Here is a 20,114-nt window from a genome sequence, read left to right as displayed (position 1 = left end):
GGTTGTTGTAAATGCTCTTTTAGGAGCCATTCCATCTATCATGAATGTACTTCTGGTTTGTCTGATCTTTTGGCTCATATTCAGTATAATGGGAGTGAATCTCTTTGCTGGCAAGTTTTACCATTGTATTAACTACACCACCGGAGAGATGTTTGACGTAAGCGTGGTCAACAACTACAGTGAGTGCAAAGCTCTCATTGAAAGCAATCAAACGGCTAGGTGGAAAAATGTGAAAGTCAACTTTGATAACGTGGGACTTGGATATCTGTCTCTACTTCAAGTAGTAAGTAACCGCTTTATTATTTTCCATGATATGTAATCAAAATGAGTCTAAAGTTCTTCCTTGTCATGAGGTATCTACCTTACACCTGTTAGAATCGCTATGATCAAACAGGTAAATGACAAAACATGTTGGCAAGAACGTGAAGAAAAGGGAACCCTTGTACACTGTTGGCAGGAGTACCAATTTGTATAGCCTTTATGGATAACAGTATGGAGGTTCCTCAAAAAAACTAAAAATAGAACTACCATATGATCTAGCATTCCCATATTAAATGTTTACACAGTTCCATATACACACACTCAGACATACACGATATGCATGTATATCTACATCTAGATATACAGATATAAAGTGTATGTCTGTATGTATGTGTGTATATAGAAGTAGTCAGGGAAGAGGAAGAGCCTATGGCACTAAGAAACTGAGAAAATTTACAAGACTTTTGTTTTCAATATTACTATGTCCACATAACAGAAAATGTATTTCAAAAAGTAAATGTACTTAAATGTATTTGTTTTCAGATTAGGAAACTGCTTCTTTTTATGGAGTAATTGTCTCAAAATAGTATGTTCAACAATATTAAAAAGATTTTCAAGAATAAGCCCTCATGATTGATGTTTGGTAAAATCATTATAAAATTTATTGGATTGTGTGTGTGTGTGTGTGTACACACACACACACGCACACACACACACATACCTATAGACATACACAATGAAATACTATTTAGCCTTAAAAGAAGAAGGGGATCTTGTTCTTTTATACAACATGGATTCATCTGGAGGACATTATATTAAGTGAAATAAGCCAGGCACAGAAAGACAATGGCACATGATGCCACTTATATATGAAATCTAAAAAACTCAAACTTACAGAAGCAGAAAGCAGAATGGCAATCACCAGGGGCTGGAAGTGGGGAATGATGGTAGATGTTGGTCAAAGGATACAAAATTCAGTTCCACAGGAGGAATGCATTGTGCAGAGCTATTGTACAATATGGTGACTATAGTTAATAATAATGTATTATATACTTGAAAATATCTGAGAGAGTAGATATTATGTTTTCACATCACAAAAAATAAGTATGTAAAGTGATATATATTTTGTTTAGCTTGAGTTAGCTATTCCACAATATGCATATATTTGAAAACATCATTTTGTACAACATAAATATAATCATTTTTAATTTGTCAATTAAAAATGAATATGTTTTTGAAAATCAATTAAAACACAAATGCATATACTTTTTAGGAACTCTACATATATTCAGCAAAACTATGTAAAATGATATAATATTATATAATAATAAAATTCTTCTTCTTTAGTGTTTGCAAATACTTCCTTAGGCCCATATACCTAGATTCTTCCTCACCATGAACTATCTTTTCTGCACCATGTTGCAAACATGATGACTCTACAAACTTTATTGTCACCCCAACTATGCATTTGGTAGCATAGCACAAAGTCCTTTGTTTCTGGGAATTTTATCTTGGCACTCGTTTTCCTCCCTTCCTACTCTGAAGAAAGAAGTGCTGGCCCCAAGCGAGGTTGAAAAGGTGTGTATGTGCAAAAGCAGAAAAAGAGAGAGAGAGACACTTTCGGGTAGAAAAATTGCTCCCTTGCAAATGAAAACCTTCCAATTAAGACTACTGTGTCTGCTATGCACTCATAATAATTCATTCAGCTGTTCAACTGACTGCAGTATTTCATATCCACTAGCTCCTGGACACAATCTGCCTACGTGATCCTCAATACTATAAAAATAGTCAGGGAAGGGGCAGAGTCTGCCTCACTAAGAAACTAAAAAAACAAAATGTATAAGACTTTTGTTTTCAAGATCACTATGTCCATGCAGCAGAACGTAAATATTTAACAAAGTAAATGCAGTTGAATATATTGCTTTCAGATTAGGAAACTGCTGCCTCTTATCGAGTAACCACGTCAAAACAGTATGTTCAGCAATATTAAGATTTTCAAGAATTAAGCCCTCATGATTGGTGATTGGTAATAATCATTTGGAAAAGAATAAGGAAAGAAAGCAGTTAAGATAAATAATGTAGCATACTTTTGAACTTGTCTCATGCTGATACTATATACAAGAAATCCTTTCTTCAAATTTCATGATATATTCTTACATAACCACATCATATTCAAAGATTGCTGATAGTGTTTTTATAGTAGCATATTGTTACAGTAGATCAACATTTAATTATAAATATTAAATATGCATATAAAGATGTAGTAAAGAAAGATAAACTTGAAGTATTTTCAATGCCTATCATAAAACATTGCCCAAAAAGTAAATATTAATTTCAAGCTTATTTATATACCTATATTTGAATATAGATCATCTAGAACCTTGATCAATTATTCCTATTCAACTGATTTTCTAAAATTATAATTTTGGGAAAAAAGAAAATGATATGACTTTTCTTACAGGCCACATTTAAGGGATGGATGGATATTATGTATGCAGCTGTTGACTCACGAAATGTAAGTCTAGTTAGAGGGAAATTTTTTAATTTTATCAAATGTATATTTCTACAGTATTATAATTTAGTGACATTGTCAATAAAATAAAATTATGTGCTTAATTTACAAAACATATCTGTATTATACAGTAAAATGTTTAATCATATTATTTCTTTCAAAATTATTACAGGATGATTTTCTCTAATCACTGTGTATCTTTTAAGATATCTTTTCAAGTATTTAGCAAGGCACCTGACACAAAACTTTATTGGATTTATTTTCAAAATCAGACACTTTACTTTTGGCTCTGATAGTCCTGGCCATTTGTGCATTAGAAGTTCGCACAGGCAGCATTTTTCATCTGTAGTAGATACCCTCCAGCTTTTGATCTTCCTTATGATAGGAAGAATGTAACTGATAACGGGACAAAAGTAAAGAAACAACTTAGTGTTTCTCTGGGGAAAGTGAGACTCAGTAGAAGGGAGGGACTTTCCTAATCTACCTTATACACACCAGTACTTTGAATTTTTTCCTACAATTTTCATTCATTTCTCACTGTTTAATGAGGAATGAAGTCACATTTTGGAAAAAAGAGATTGATTCCTGGCACACCAAACATGATAATAAAGTTCAAAATGCTGTTTTCCTAGCACTGGCAGCTAGCTTTCTGAGTGAAGAATTCCTGAGGTGTTTTTTGTTTGTTATTTATTTATTTATTTTTTCACTTCATAAAAACAGAGAGGGAGCAAGAAAGTGTGAAAGCCCTGCATTTTATCTCTGTAAGTGGTATCAGGAATTCAAGATATGAGTTTTTTCTAAATATAATAATAAATATAATATAATAATAATATGTTGTTTATCACTACTCACTATGCCAAGGACTTTCTCACATTATCCCATTTAGTCCTAAATAACAACCTTATTGTATAGGTGATACTAACTCTATTTTGCCACTGAAGCAAAGAGGCTTAATGCATTAAGTGGTAAAATAGTTGAACCTGGAACACAAATAATGGTTCGTACCCACTTTCCACAGTAGTTTCTCACCTTTTTGATTAATTAATTCAAAGCTCTCTCCATCTTCCTTATCAATAGCTTATATGACATGAAACATTTTCAGTTTCTCCTTTAATACCTTAGCAGATCTTTTCTGCTACAAAACTCCTGGACATTACAAAATATGAAATCCAATTGGGCACTACATTTATGAAAAATTGTTGGCTTTTACTTTAATTAGTAAATTGCATCAGATAAATGCAAATTTAAACCAAAATGAGACAGTATCTACACACCTACCAGATTGGCAGTACTGCAAAGTCTGACAATGCCAAGTTTTACCAAGGGTAAACAGCAATAAGAACGCTGATACAATGCTGGTAGGAAAAAAAATAGATACATAATCCCTTAAAAAAAAGCTGGGTATGATCACATTATTTGAGAAAGTTAAAGATTTTTTAATCTTGAAATTCCATTTTGAACAATGTATGCTAAAGAAACTTATGCACATGTTTAGGATCATCTATGTACAAAAAAATGAATATAACATTTTTTTGCACTAGCAAAAAACTAGGAACAACTCAAAAATGGTAGAAATAGGCAAATAATTGAATACTACATAGTAATGGAAATGAATGAATACGGCCATATACAACCACTTGGATGAGCCTTAAAAATGTAACACTGAGTTAAAGAAACTAAACACATACTATAATTGTATTTATATAAAGTTAAAAATTGACAAAACTAAGCTTATTGTTCAAGAATGCATATTGAGGTGTTAACTCGAAAGAAAAAGCAGGGACATAATTACCATAAAAGTCAGGATAATGGTTACCTCTAGCAGAGATGATGGGGTTATGTTTGAGAAAGATACACCAAGGGTTTCTGAAGTCCTACCAATGATCTGGATCATGGATTTCACTTATAAAATGTATTATATTTTGCATGTATGTATTATGCAATTCCTGTATGTGTAGCCTTTTAAAAGTTTTAAAACTATAATTGTACATCACTGTTCACTAAACTCACACACATAAATAAAATCTCATCAAAGAATAAGCAATTTTACAATATTTCTGATATTTTCCATTTTTCTCTATTTCATTAGAAAAAAATTATGCTGCTCATAATCCTCTAAATTGATTTCATAACACCTTGGGTTATAACCTTCATCTGTTATCATCAGTAACTGGTTAACTGAGTTGGTTAGAACAATGTCCTATGAGACCTGAACTAGCGCTTACAGCTAAAGCTCAAATCTACTATCAGACGTATTTCTTTTTGCTTTTTTTCAAAATTTTAAAGGCAGCTTTTTGACAATTTTTTTTTCTTTTCTTTTTCTTAAAATTTTAAATGTCACACACATTTCTAATCAAAAGTGGACTAGACAAGACAGCGTCCCATTGTTACAGAAACAGTGCCTGCTGAATAGGATAAAGCAATAGACTCATTTTCAGAAAGGGAAGATCAACTTATACACCTACATGCAGACATCCTACAGTGGTTCTTGCCTATCTAAAGAAATGTATTATATCAAACCCTTACACTTAGAAATAACTACTGGCCAGCCACTGTTCTAAGCACATTTATATGTTAATATGATTAATCTTCACAACCACACTATGAGGTTTAGGTTCTATTATTTTCATGTCACAGATGAGAAAACGGAGGCAGAGAAAGTAAACCTTAAAAGTTTTGGCCGGGCGCGGTGGCTCACGCCTGTAATCCCAGCACTTTGGGAGGCCGAGGCGGGTGGATCACGAGGTCAAGAGATCGAGACCATCCTGGTCAACATGGTGAAACCCCTTCTCTACTAAATATACAAAAAATTAGCTGGGCATGGTGGTGCGTGCCTGTAATCCCAGCTACTCAGGAGGCTGAGGCAGGAGAATTGCCTGAACCCAGGAGGCGGAGGTTGCGGTGAGCCGAGATCGCGCCATTGCACTCCAGCCTGGGTAACAAGAGCAAAACTCCGTCTAAAAAAAAAAAAAAAGTTTTGACGTAGAATAATGTGACGCTGACATCTCTTTTGTAAGAAGAGGAAATCTTTAATTTGCATGCTGTGTTGGGAACTTTGCTTACAAAGCAAAGTGCATTCATAATCTAGGCATTTATTGAATGACGTTGTTTATGATCATTCAGGCTTCTCTGTGAGTTGTTTCATTTTCCCAGGTAATGAATAGCCTTGCAGGACTCTTCAATAAGCATGTGAGATTTGAAGGTTCATAAAATCTGTTTAATGTTTGGTCTCTTATCATTCCTGAGACTAAAACATGCTTAGATAATTGAAAGCTCACTGGTGTTCTTTTTATGCAGCGAGTGTTAGATATAATGGTTACAATACTTCATATTTTTTAGGTAGAATTACAACCGAAGTATGAAGACAACCTGTACATGTATCTTTATTTTGTCATCTTTATTATTTTTGGTTCATTCTTTACCTTGAATCTTTTCATTGGTGTCATCATAGATAACTTCAACCAACAGAAAAAAAAGATAAGTATATTAAAACTTCATCTTTGCTCTGAAATATGAACTAAATGTGTTATACTGTTTCCTTTAGCCTCTGAAATGCAATCACCACAAAAAGAATATAAAATTCAGAAATTATTTTGAGACATTTGATAATCGATAAGCTTTTAAGTAATAACTTAGATAGCATATTTTTGATGTTTTTAGTATAGAAATATTACTAATATGGTATAATTTATATATTGAATAAAGGCATCTCCATAAATACAGATATTAGCAATAATAGAATGAAATGCGGGAGCCAACTTTTTGCATTGTTACTAAGGTGGATTTTATAGCCAGCAAAGAACACAATTTTAACAAGTTTTTCTTTCATTTCTTTACTTTGGAGGTCAAGACATTTTTATGACAGAAGAACAGAAGAAATACTACAATGCAATGAAAAAACTGGGTTCAAAGAAACCACAAAAACCCATACCTCGACCTGCTGTAAGAATAGCATACTTTCATTGCCAGTTAAAGCTATGTTACCTAACCCTTTCACAGCCAGAATTGCTAGAAACTAGTTATTTTTTTGGATTTGTAACACAGTTTTCTACCTTAACAATGTGATTAGCTAGCCTAAATAGTTTGAATATATGTATTATATATATAATATGTATTAACTACATAATACATAACATATTTTATATGCAAACATATAAAATGTATAAAAATAAAATTTGCTATACTTAGGTGCCAGTAGTATCAGACAAGCTGATGTCATTAAGAAGCTTCTAATAACGTATAGAAGAAAATACATACATACATACATATGTAATGTGGAAATACTAAATGTTCTCAGAGTATGCTGATTGGAATAATTGATACATCACAGATTGGCCTAATTTTTTATCCAGCTCTGCAGATAGAATGGAATCATTAATGAAACAAGTCACAGGTTTGCTTATTCCTGGTTAAACAACAAAACAACAAAAGGCAAACTTCCTATTTTCCCCTACTATCCCACCCTTAAATGAGATGATGTCATTCTTTGTTGGACTTTTTATGGCTCTTGTTGTTATATATTTAGCAGTGATACTGTTCGTTCAGTCTGGCTGCTGAAGGGAATTGCTGTCAGGAGACTCCCTAAGTTTTTCTATCACTCCTGAAGGACTGGCTCAGATATTAAGTCTCAGAGTGTCTCCCCCAAGGTATACATGGTATAAAACACTTCAATGTTCCTCAGAAATCTTGATTTTATGAATTCATTGGTGACAATATAAAACTGACCATAATTAAATGTTCAGTTGGTAAGTCGGCCAATAACTCAAAGAAAGTGGATAGCTATATTGGGTCAAACATATACAATTTTGGGGTATATACAATGTGAACCTAGTCGTTGGGAAATAATGCAATTTGAATGAATAGAGAGAAAAGCAGACAACATTTACTATATGAGAAAACACGTACCACAAAGCCATATAGATACATATTTATCAGTGGAGAATAGTGATGCATTTGACTTAGTGAGTAGTAGACACTGGTCTTCTGAGTTAAATGTGCCAAGGTTACCATACAAATCTGAGGAAATTTGTTCTAATTAAGCAATACAAATGCAACATAGTTAACAGAACAGCCTAGGAATATGAAAAGACAGACTTTACAGAGTTTAACCTAGACACTGGTGTGGAGCGATGTTAGAGGCAAAGTAACCCCGGGTCATGGACAAAAAGATAAACCTTTACGTATAAGATGAGTCCATAATCTATGTCAGGCCAAAAGGACTGGAACTACTCCAGAAGCAAAGTTAGCCAATAAAAAGACTCAGTTGGGAGGAGGCAGCTGTAGAACATAGGAAAAGAGGAAGGATATGTAGAAAACAGAGAATCTAAAACAGGATATGTTGATAACAGATAATCTAAAACATAAACCAGTGGATGCTTTGTGAAACTGTTGGTTCCACTATCATAAATTGAAGTCATCTATAGGCACTGGGAAATACAGTGGTAAAGCCGAAATGTCCAGACTGAGATAAGGATTTTAGAGTTGTCAAAACAAAATTTGGTTGTGCTCTGAAGCACAGATTCATTTTTTTAAAAATAATTAGAATAGGCTGGGTGTGGTGGCTCACCTCTGTAATCCTAGCACTTTGGGAGGCTGAGGTGGGTAGATCACAAGGTCAAGAGATTGAGACCATTCTGGCCAACATGGTGAAACCCTGTCTCTACTGAAAATACAAAAATTAGCTGGGAGTGGTGGCATGCGCCTGTGGTACCAGCTACTGGGGAGGCTGAGGTGGAAGAATGGCTTGAACCCAGGAGGTGGAGGTTGCAGTAAGCCGAGATTGCACCACTGCACTCCAGCCTGGTGACAGAGCAAGAATTCCATCTCAAAAAAAAATAATAATAATAATAATAATAATAATAATAATAAAAATTCTCAGAATAAGGCCTTGCATACTTCACCAAGATATAGGAAGAGATAAATCAATGAAGGCAAGTGATTGCATCTACATCAAATGACAATGATTTACCTGCATAGCAGTAGTGCTGCTTGGCAAAAGTTCAACATATTCAGCTAGAATATTCAGTGACAATTTGGCAACTTAGGAAGTAACTGGTAAAATCCAGTTATTACTTTATTAACAATATGTACTCCAGAGCTTATAGCTTGCAGTGAACGCAGAGAATGAAATACTTAGACAACTTTAACTGAGCAGGGCTGGGGTTAGGTCTTCTGAGAAGAGTTTGCTTTAGCATCTGTTTGCTAAGTATTTTTTGAAAAGGCTTGTATAAACTGCAAACATTTACTAGGTCGCCATTTGAGGTGGGTGGCTGAGGAACTGGTAACTTTGCACAACACTTAAATTGCATTCTCAGGAGGCTGTTTTCATCGTTCTTTATCACACCACACACTCCACTCCCTGTCCTGTTTTCAGGATCAAGGAGTTTCATTCCCATGCACAAATAACATACACACAGTGCCTCAGTATTTTTCCATGCTTTGACCTCAGTTGCCTGGTACATAAGCTTGAATATGTTGCTGTGCACCTCCCACAATGTACTATGTATTATGCTAAGCATTTTGAGCATAAATATTGAACAGTATGGAGTCTAGTTAATGCAACAGATAGTACTCAAATAGTCATGCCAAAAAAAATGAAATAGGCCAGAAAAAAAAAAAGGATACATTCAGCTGTGAGACCTGATCTGGGGAAGGGTGCTGATTAATCAGGGAAGTTAGAGAAGGTTTTATTAAAATAATATACTAGCTGAGGATGGAAAAAGAATGAGAAAGTATCAATAGCCAGTGTGGGATGAGGAGAGCCCTGTAGAAGGAGAAGGCATATATGAAGGTCCTTATATAGGAGGGCTGGTGAGACTGGAGTGCAGAAAGTCAACGTTCATTTAGGACATGTTAAGAATAAGGATGTTAGGATAAGCCCAAACTTTTCTGGGCCTTGGGGGCCATGTTCATGAGGCTTACTCTTTTCATCCTAAGAGCAGTAAGAAACCATTGAAATGGACACAGTCAGTTTGGGCTTTGCGACGGTCACTCAATCTGTTTGACAGAGGCAGTGTAAATATATTACACACTTGTTTTGGAGCTATTTCAGAGATGGTAGGTAGCCTGAATCACAATGATGTGGAGATTAATAAAAGTGGATTTTGAGCTATCACCACAGTGAAATTTAAAAGTTTGTCTATTAATTGATTATGAGAACTAAAGAAGGAACCAACATGAATGGCTCATGTCTTCCTGCTTTGCACAACTGGATGAATGCTGGTGTCCTGCAGGAAATGAAGAAGGGACATGAGTGGTGAGAAATTAGAGATGCTAGTTTGCAGAATTTGGCAACCAAGGCAGAGTGAGAGAGTGAGAGGAAGGGGGAAGGGAGAGAAATGAAGAATATTTAGAAGAAGTAGCAAAATAAAAGTTACTTAAGATTCAGAGATTAGCTTTAAAGCAAAGCAAAAGGAATTTTAGGAAAAGATTGAAGAGAGAGGGAATAATTATGGCATAAAAATGCACAAGACGTAGGGCAAGAACTTAGTGGTCTCGGGTAGATTTAGAAAGAAAACGGGGCTGAGTCCTCTAATGAGCTTGGAGTAATATATGAAAAGAACATGGAAGTAAAGATCATATGAAATGCAAAAGAAAATAGAGGAGTTTCATTAAAATGTTTAACTTTAAGGTAGTCAAAAAAATGGTAAAAATAGAGAGCAAGATAGTTGAAATTTCTGAGAAGTTGGGAATTGTCTTTGAAGCAAATGTAGGACAAGGGATTGCTAATTGCTAAATCTGAAGGGCCAAGATGAAGTTAGAGAACATAAATTTTTGGTGAATAAGGCCTTCAGAATTATACGTCTTCTTCCAGCATATTTGACACCCTAGGATTTAAATTGAAGACCAGAACTCAGAGACTTGGGATTGGAGTTGTACATTGAGGTGTCTGTCCCACTGGAGAACTCTATGAGCAGATAATCCAAGGAGATTTTTATTGGTCCTGGTGATATTAATATTAAGATCAAATTTCTGCTTTTAAGGTATTTTGAAATTACTATATTCTAGGAGCCATATCTGAGAGAAAAATGACACTGTTCTGCTTTTGAGGGGCCTCAAAACAAGTGGAAGAGAAAGAAAACTAAAACTGAATAAGAGCAAACCATTTGCAATACAACGCCACAAATTTTATGAACAGTGAAAGAAATCAGTTTCCTGAGAGCATAAGCCTCGAAACTGAGTTAGAATTAATGAGAGAGAGAAAGCGTGGGGGATGTTTGTTTTAGGCAAGTAGAAGACAGATCAACTATGTAAGATGCTACAGTAGAACCTGCATGAGCTGCTAAGAGTGGTAGGTAGGAAATATCAGAAGAGGGAAGTAAGAGGAACATGCCAGACTAGGAAAGGTAAACTACGGTAAATTGAGAATTAATAAGGAAGGGTTTGAACTGCAATTAGGCACATTTATTAGGTTGAAGGAGGCCCTGAGAGGACAGCTCCGGCTGTAGTGATAGACATCTAGTCCAGCAGGCCAAATATGCACTCAGAGGAAAGACCAAAACAAAAGAGAACAAGTAGGGTTTGATGTCCAAAAATTGCAAATGGAAGTAATGGAAGCCTCCCTACAGAGAGAGGACAGAATACTAGGATGTAGAATCCAGGCCAGTAAAAGTGTCAGGCTCTGGGGAAGCAAGCCATTAAGTGTATAGGTAGCAGAGTATTAGTCATTCTAATTGAGAAGGTAGAGAAAGGCAGCCCAACAGATGTAAGTGAAGACCGGAGCCCCAGACTACCTGAGAAACAAAGCGGACACGTGCAAAATGGAACAAAACAGAAACCCGTGATCAGAACCGGTTTACAAGTTGGGGACTTAATTTCATAAGCAAGACATAGGGCAGTTAGTACTTGGAAATAAGGTCCAAATAGACCAGAGCAAGGTTGAATATTTCCATTGTGACTTTTTTCAAAGACAATTTTATTCTTACAGAAAAGTTACCCATAATGAATAACAAATCTACACACGGTGTCCTCTTATTTTAACTTCTTACACAACCGTAGACCAGTTACCAGAACTAAGAAATTAACCTTGGTATAATACCATTAAATTAAATACAGAACTTAGATTTCACCAATTTTTCCACTGATGCCTTTTTTCTTGAATTATAATTTAAAAAATATTTTAGCTGAACTTTAAAATGAAATTTATGATGCTGTAACTTTAGTGAGAGAATATAAAGTCAGAGACCAGACCAAAAATTTGAAAAGAGAGACAAAAACCTCGAGAAGTATTTATTTATTTGTTATTCAAAGTAAAATTAATACCCTCTCAACATACGGGATAAAAAAATTTATTATATGCCAAACATTTACTGTCTGTCATAACATGATGGTGTTCTGTTCACTGAGAACATAATAGGTGAGTTTATAAAACCTGATATCATTGTTAGTATAAATAAAACAAATATACTTGAATATAGTCTGTATATCCAACTAGAGTTGGATATACAACCTACACAATTTTCTTCCAGGTATAAAACAAAAATAAAATATACTACTTTATTTAATAGAATAGAACATTGTAACAATGTTCCATTGCATTTGAGCCTCACATAAGTGCTAAGAAGTAACATTAAGAAATAAGATTTGAGATCTTACCTGGAGCTTCCCTATTTACACAACTTACATGCTTTGTGATCTAAGGCAAGTTACCACAGCTCTCAAATCACTGGTTTTGCAAATAATTTTTCTGTAAAATGATGTTGTGAGGATTAAAGATATGATTTTATAAAAGCTACATTTTTATGTTGTTTTTTTAAAATCAGATGAATTGAATTACATATTTTTTAAAGTTTCTAAGGGGACTTTTACATATGATTTGTTCCAGAACAAATTCCAAGGAATAGTCTTTGATTTTGTAACCAAACAAGTCTTTGATATCAGCATCATGATCCTCATCTGCCTTAACATGGTCACCATGATGGTGGAAACCGACGACCAGAGTCAAGAAATGACAAACATTCTGTACTGGATTAATCTGGTGTTCATTGTTCTGTTCACTGGGGAGTGTGTGCTGAAACTGATCTCTCTTCGTTACTACTATTTCACTATTGGATGGAATATTTTTGATTTTGTGGTGGTCATTCTCTCCATCGTAGGTAAGAAAAGGTGCTTTTATTCAGTTAAGGAATATAGTAGTAAAAATGTGTGTTTTAAAACTTCAGAGGTGTTTTTTACTAATCTTTTTCATTCATCCCAAATATCCAAATAAAAATCTAATAGTCCCTTTTTTTTAGTTTGCCGTTCCTCTAATTGCATGCTGTGCATGAAGTGATGAATGAAATAAAAGGAATTTATATTTCAGCTTTTAATTACTCTCATTTAATATTTTTATCTAATCTTATTCATTCTCATCTCCGAAGATGATAACTCCAACTTTGACAGAATACTCTTCTGCCTGATCATACTCCTGTGGTATTGACAGTTACCACCTTGAATAAACAATCAACCCACATACATATATACATAAATCATTTGAATTAGTCAGATAATTCATAACTATGAACTCTTAAATAACTGGAATAGTATATATATGCAGTTATATATATAATCATGCATAAAAGTTTCATGTTAACAATGTTCCATTGCATTTGATCCTCACTAAGTGCTATGAGGTAGCATTAAGAGGTAAGATTTGAGATCTAATCTGGAGCTTCTTTATTTACACTACTTACCTGCTCTATGACCTAAGAAAGGTTACATCAGCTCTCCAATCACTGGTTTTGCAAGGAATGTTTCTGTAAAATGTTGTTGTGAGGTTTAAAACAGACTACGTATATATGTGCACTTAGCACTGTGCCTAGTACGAAGAAAAGACTCAGTAAATGTTCAGTTTAGCAACAAGAAAAAGTTGATATTATCACCATTTATTGATGCATAAAAGCAAAAACCAGGATTCAGTCCCAAGTATGTCTGTCTCCACAGCATATGCTTTCTTCTGTACATCACCCTGCCTACTCTTAAATAAAATAGCATCACAACTATCTCAGAAAGATAAGAACTCTCATATTTCTGATCCAAAATCATATGCCTTTAATTCTTATGCAGATACTAGAACTTGCATTTTGGATACATAAATCCATGTCTGTACTTGACTGCTATATGCTTCATGATGTCTTTAGACCTTCAAGGGTTGAGCCATATTTTTGATAGATGCTTTTCTTGGACTAGGAAAAATGGCCCTTACTTTCTTCATTTAATATAAATGTGTCAGTGTTATAACACCAAACATACAGTTTCATTTTGCTAAACAAATATTGCAGATTATTTTTTTACATACATGTACCTAACTGTCCTGTTCACATTTTGTAAAACTAATATAATTATGTAAACTTTCTTTTGCTGCTATTAAGTATAACACTATTTTTGTTATTTGTTGATTTTCTACAGGAATGTTTCTAGCTGAACTAATAGAAAAGTACTTTGTGTCCCCTACCCTGTTCCGAGTGATCCGTCTTGCCCGGATTGGCCGAATCCTCCGTCTGATCAAAGGGGCAAAGGGGATCCGCACGCTGCTCTTTGCTTTGATGATGTCCCTTCCCGCGTTGTTTAACATCGGCCTCCTGCTCTTCCTGGTCATGTTCATCTACGCCATCTTTGGAATGTCCAACTTTGCCTATGTTAAGAGGGAAGTTGGAATTGATGACATGTTCAACTTTGAGACCTTTGGCAACAGCATGATCTGCCTGTTCCAAATTACAACCTCTGCTGGCTGGGATGGATTGCTAGCCCCTATTCTTAACAGTGGGCCTCCAGACTGTGACCCTGAAAAAGATCACCCTGGAAGCTCTGTTAAGGGAGACTGTGGGAACCCATCTGTTGGGATTTTCTTTTTTGTCAGTTACATCATCATATCCTTCCTGGTTGTGGTGAACATGTATATTGCGGTCATCCTGGAGAACTTCAGTGTTGCTACTGAAGAAAGTGCAGAGCCCCTGAGTGAGGATGACTTTGAGATGTTCTATGAGGTTTGGGAGAAGTTTGATCCCGATGCGACCCAGTTTATAGAGTTTGCCAAGCTCTCTGATTTTGCAGATGCTCTGGATCCTCCTCTTCTCATAGCAAAACCCAACAAAGTCCAGCTCATTGCCATGGATCTGCCCATGGTCAGTGGTGACCGGATCCACTGCCTTGACATCTTATTTGCTTTTACAAAGCGTGTTCTGGGTGAGAGTGGAGAGATGGATGCCCTTCGAATACAGATGGAAGAGCGATTCATGGCATCAAACCCCTCCAAAGTCTCTTATGAGCCCATCACAACCACATTGAAACGCAAACAAGAGGAGGTGTCTGCTATCATTATACAGAGGGCTTACAGACGCTACCTCTTGAAGCAAAAAGTTAAAAAGGTATCAAGTATATACAAGAAAGACAAAGGCAAAGAATGTGATGGAACACCTATTAAAGAAGATACACTCATTGATAAACTGAATGAAAATTCAACTCCAGAGAAAACTGATATGACGCCCTCCACCACTTCTCCACCCTCGTATGATAGTGTGACCAAACCGGAAAAAGAAAAATTTGAAAAAGACAAATCAGAAAAGGAAGACAAAGGGAAAGATATCAGGGAAAGTAAAAAGTAAAAAGAAACCAAGAAGATTCCATTTTGTGATCAATTGTTTACAGCCTGTGATGGTGATGTATTTGTGTCAACGGGACTCCCACAGGACGTCTATGCCAAACTGACTGTTTTTACAAAAGTATACTTAAGGTCAGTGCCTATAACAAGACAGAGACCTCTGGTCAGCAAACTGGAACTCAATAAACTGGAGAAACAGTATCCACAGGAGGTTTCTATTTTCACAACCAGCTGATACTGCTGAAGAGCAGAGGCATAATGGCTACTCAGACCATAGGAACCCATTTAAAGCGGGGAGGGAAGTTAAATTTTTATGTAAATTCAACATGTGACACTTGATAATAGTAATTGTCACCACTGTTTATGTTTTGAATGCCACACCTGCCATATTTTTACAAAATGTGTGCTGTGAATTTATCACTTTTCTTTTTAATTCACAAGTTGTTTACTCTTCTATGTGACTATTTTTGTACATGGGTTTGTGTTTGGGGAGAGGGATTAAAGGGAGGGAATTCAACATTTCTCTATTGTATTGTATAACTGGATATATTTTAAATGGAGGCATGCTGCAATTCTCATTCACACATGAAAAAAAAATCACATCACAAAAGGAAAGAGTTTACTTCTTGTTTCCGGATGTTTTTAGATTTTTGAGGTGCTTAAATAGCTATTCATATTTTTAAGGTGTCTCATCCAGAAGAATTTTAATGTGCCTGTAAATGTTCCATAGAATCACAAGCATTAAAGAGTTGTTTTATTTTTACATAACCCATTAAATGTACATGTATATATGTATATATGTATATGTGCGTGTATATACATATATATGTATACACACACATGCACATGCAGAGATATACACATACCATTACATTGTCATTCACAGTCCCAGCAGCATGACTATGACATTTTTGATAAGTGTCCTTTGGCATAAAATAAAAATATCCTATCAGTCCTTTCTAAGAAACCTGAATTGACCAAAAAACATCCCCACCACCACTTTATAAAGTTGATTCTGCTTTATCTTGCAGTATTGTTTAGCCATCTTCTGCTCTTGGTAAGATTGGCATAGTATATGTCAATTTAAAAAATAAAAGTCTGCTTTGTAAATAGTAATTTTACCCAGTGGTGCATGTTTGAGCAAACAAAACTGATGATTTAAGCACACTACTTATTGCATCAAATATGTACCACAATAAGTATAGTTTGCAAGCTTTCAACAGGTAATATGATGTGATTGGTTCCATTATAGTTTGAAGCTGTCACTGCTGCATGTTTATCTTGCCTATGCTGCTGTATCTTATTCCTTCCACTGTTCAGAAGTCTAATATGGGAAGCCATACGTCAGTGGTAAAGTGAAGCAAATTGTTCTACCAAGACCTCATTCTTAATGTCACTAAGCAATAGGTTGCAGCAAACAAGGAAGAGCTTCTTGCTTTTTATGCTTCCAACCTTAATTGAACACTCCATGATGAAAAGCCTGACTGTATAATTACTCTGCAAGCTGCTTAAATCTGTTTAAAATATACGGTTAGAGTTTTCTAAGAAAATATAAATACTGTAAAAAGTTCATTTTATTTTATTTTTCAGCCTTTTGTACATAAAACGAGAAATTAAAAGTATCTTCAGGTGGATGTCACAGTCACTATTGTTAGTTTCTGTTCCTAGCACTTTTAAATTGAAGCACTTCACAAAATAAGAAGCAAGGACTAGGATGCAGTGTAGGTTTCTGCTTTTTTATTAGTACTGTAAACTTGCCACATTTCAATGTGAAACAAATCTCAAACTGAGTTCAATGTTTATTTGCTTTCAATAGTAATGCCTTATCATTGAAAGAGGCTTAAAGAAAAAAAAATCAGCTGATATTCTTGGCATTGCTTGAATCCAGTGTTTCCACCTAGTCTTTTATTCAGTAATCATCAGTCTTTTCCAATGTTTGTTTACACAGATAGATCTTATTGACCCATATGGCACTAGAACTGTATCAGATATAATATGGGAACCCAGCGTTTTTTCTCCCTCCCACAAAACCAGATAGTGAAGTTATATTACCAGTTACCGCAAAGTACTTTGTGTTTCACAAGCAACAATAAATGTAGATTCTTTATACTAAAGCTATTGACTTGTAGTGTGTTGGTGAAATGCATGCAGGAAAATGCTATTACCATAAAGAACGGTAAACCACATTACAATCAAGCCAAAAGAATAAAGGTTTTGCTTTTGTTTTTGTATTTAATTGTTGTCTTTGTTTCTATCTTTGAAATGCCATTTAAAGGTAACTTTCTATCATGTAAAAATAATCTATCTGGAAAACAAATGTAAAGAACACACATTAATTATGATAATTCATCTTTAAATTTTTTCACGGAATGGAAATTCGTGAAGATGAGTGTATTGGATAGCTACTTTAATATTGGTCGAAAACCTAGATATGGCATCAGGTAGAGTAGTGGAAAGTTACAAAAATTAATAAAAAATTGACTAACATTTTAAGTTGCGCATCTTTTCTCCTTCCTGTCTACCTATTGCTCTTTTTCCCCCTCACTTTTCCATTTCAATTTGTTCCCTATGTATTCTTGATCTACTTTTCTTTATATCCTTCTGTCCTTTCCTTGGGCTCTGAGTATTTTTCATTCAGCATATTCGCCTTGTTTCTTTTCTCTTCACCAAATGTCTTGTTTATTACAGCCTATAAACCGCTTCGACTTAGATCTCTAAAATTTGCTGTCACTCTGTAAAGTGCACATAGTATTTCTGCATTTATTTCTACAATTTTCTTTACAAAAATTATAAGAAAACTTAGACCGCAACTTTTCATAATATATAACCAAAATTCTCAAATGGCACAGATTTGGGTTTCTCATTTAACTACCAACAGTTTTCTCATTTAATTACCAACACTTTGGGAAATGTCTCTGAATTCTGAATGCATATTAGAATTATCTGAGAAGGATTAAAAAAAAAAAAAAAAGCTAGTGCACGGGCCAAGACCAGTTGAACTCATATCTCTGGGTGAGAGTTAACCTTAATTATTGAAGACTCATTACTGATGCTAATTCATACTAAGGACTGCGAACCAGCAAATTTGGGTCTTCTTGCCCAATAGGACAAACAGATTTTCCAGAAATGCAAACTGTCCTTCATTACATAACTCATCATGTACAGAATGAAGCTCCTAAGAGCATGGCTTTTGGAGTATTTATCTTACAGATTCAGGAATTGACATTAACTGTAATAGAGGTTGTTTTTTTATGACAGTAGTTGGTAGAAAGGGAATTCTATTAGAATAGTTTAGGGAGATTGTGTTCAGGTAACATGCATCGACACATGCACACACACACACCCGCTATGGCACCTTAACTCTCTCTAGTGTATACTGGGTGGAATGAATATGGGGGTGGTCTAGGAAACAGTATAAATTTATTGATAAAACAGCTCCCTCCAGTGAATCCTATCTGCCTTGTTGCATGAGAACCTTTAATCCGTACCGAAAGAAAGCAGCTCATGGTGGCCAGTCATAAAGCATACATCCAATTTGTCATTATCAACTCACAAATCTAGACAGGAAAGATTCTCATTCTCAACTTTTCCATTCTTGAGGTATCTCACACAATCCTTGTTTTCCTGCACTCTCTATAATACAGACCTATTTACAAAGAGAAGGGAGGAGAGAAGAGAGGTGAGGGGAAGTGAAGAAAGAGGAGAGAGGAGGGGAGGCAGGAACGATAGGGGAAAGTGGGAGAAAGGAGGGGAGTGTAAGAAATAGGATACTTCATGAACGATAATTCTGAAAAAGTCTGCTGTGGGTACCTGCAGCACTGGTGAGGGAAGGAGGAAGAAAAAAGATGTGAGGGAAAGAAATGTTGCTTAGTTGTCAATACGCTAGATCTGGAATATAACCATGTTTCTTCTCTTATTTATTTTTATTTATTTGTTTGTTTGTTTTTGTTTTTTGAGACAGGGTCTTGCTCGGTCACCCAGGGTGGAGAGCACTGGTGCGATCATGGCTCACTGCAGCCTTGACCTCCTGGACTCAAGTGATCCTCCCACCTCAGCCTCCTGAGTATCTGGAACTGCAGGCATTTGCCCCCATACCCAGCTCATTGTTTTTTTTTTTTTTTTTTTTTTTTTTTTTAGAAACAGAGTTTCCCCATGTTGCTTGGGTTGATCTCAAATTCCTGGACTCAAGCAATCCTCCTGCCTCAGCTTTCCAAAGTGTTGGAATTACAGGAGTAAGCTGTTGCACCTGCCCCTCTCGTTCTTTTTTGAAAGAAAAGATAACCTGTGAAAAAAGTGAAGAGGACATTTTCAAGTAAATGTTACAATAATCCCATGGTTCTAGGAATAATGCTTTTCTCTTCCAACTGAACTAAATACATATTTGAGTGTCTGCTATATATCAGCTTTGCAAAAGCAGCTAAAACATCAAAGAGGAATATAACTATCGAAAAGGCTAAACCAGAGGTGAAGAAACTGGAAAGTCGTGCTAGAGTCTGGAATTGATTCTGTGGCAAAGAGGAGTGATTACTTCTGAGCAGTAGAAGGAGCAGTGACGTATGATACATCTGTACCTGCTGAATCTGGTAGTAATAAGGCTAGGTTGTCCATTTTTTGCTAGTATTTTACAGCTATCTTATTTCCCGATTCCTTAAATGGGTTGTTATCTCTTGGTATTGCATACGTATTTTATTAAGTAAAGAATATAGCTAGATTTTTAAGCCATCAAATGTGACACTTTCTGCTAACAGACTATTTAAATCAACT

At 35.3% G+C, this 20,114-nt stretch overlaps 1 protein-coding gene across 4 annotated transcripts in view; it reads left to right on the top strand.

Annotated features, from left to right (window-relative positions):
• Nucleotides 1-17,581, top strand: part of SCN2A (sodium voltage-gated channel alpha subunit 2) — a 144,594-nt gene extending 127,013 nt beyond the window's left edge. For all 4 annotated transcript variants that reach the window (XM_074399570.1, XM_074399567.1, XM_074399568.1 and 1 more), the window contains 6 exons: nucleotides 2-283; nucleotides 2,723-2,776; nucleotides 6,113-6,250; nucleotides 6,611-6,715; nucleotides 12,597-12,867; nucleotides 14,159-17,581. In XM_074399570.1, the coding sequence (XP_074255671.1) occupies nucleotides 2-283; nucleotides 2,723-2,776; nucleotides 6,113-6,250; nucleotides 6,611-6,715; nucleotides 12,597-12,867; nucleotides 14,159-15,354 (2,046 nt within the window). In that variant the 3' untranslated portion in view covers nucleotides 15,355-17,581. The remainder of the gene's footprint in view (nucleotide 1; nucleotides 284-2,722; nucleotides 2,777-6,112; nucleotides 6,251-6,610; nucleotides 6,716-12,596; nucleotides 12,868-14,158) is intronic.
• Nucleotides 17,582-20,114: the final 2,533 nt, after the last annotated feature.

The sequence above is a fragment of the Saimiri boliviensis genome, chromosome 5 (genome assembly GCF_048565385.1).
Source record: "Saimiri boliviensis isolate mSaiBol1 chromosome 5, mSaiBol1.pri, whole genome shotgun sequence".
In the NCBI taxonomy this organism is placed as follows: Eukaryota; Metazoa; Chordata; class Mammalia; order Primates; family Cebidae; genus Saimiri; species Saimiri boliviensis.
The sequence above is the reverse complement of the archived record's forward strand: the minus strand, read 5'-3'. Positions and strand labels throughout refer to the sequence as shown.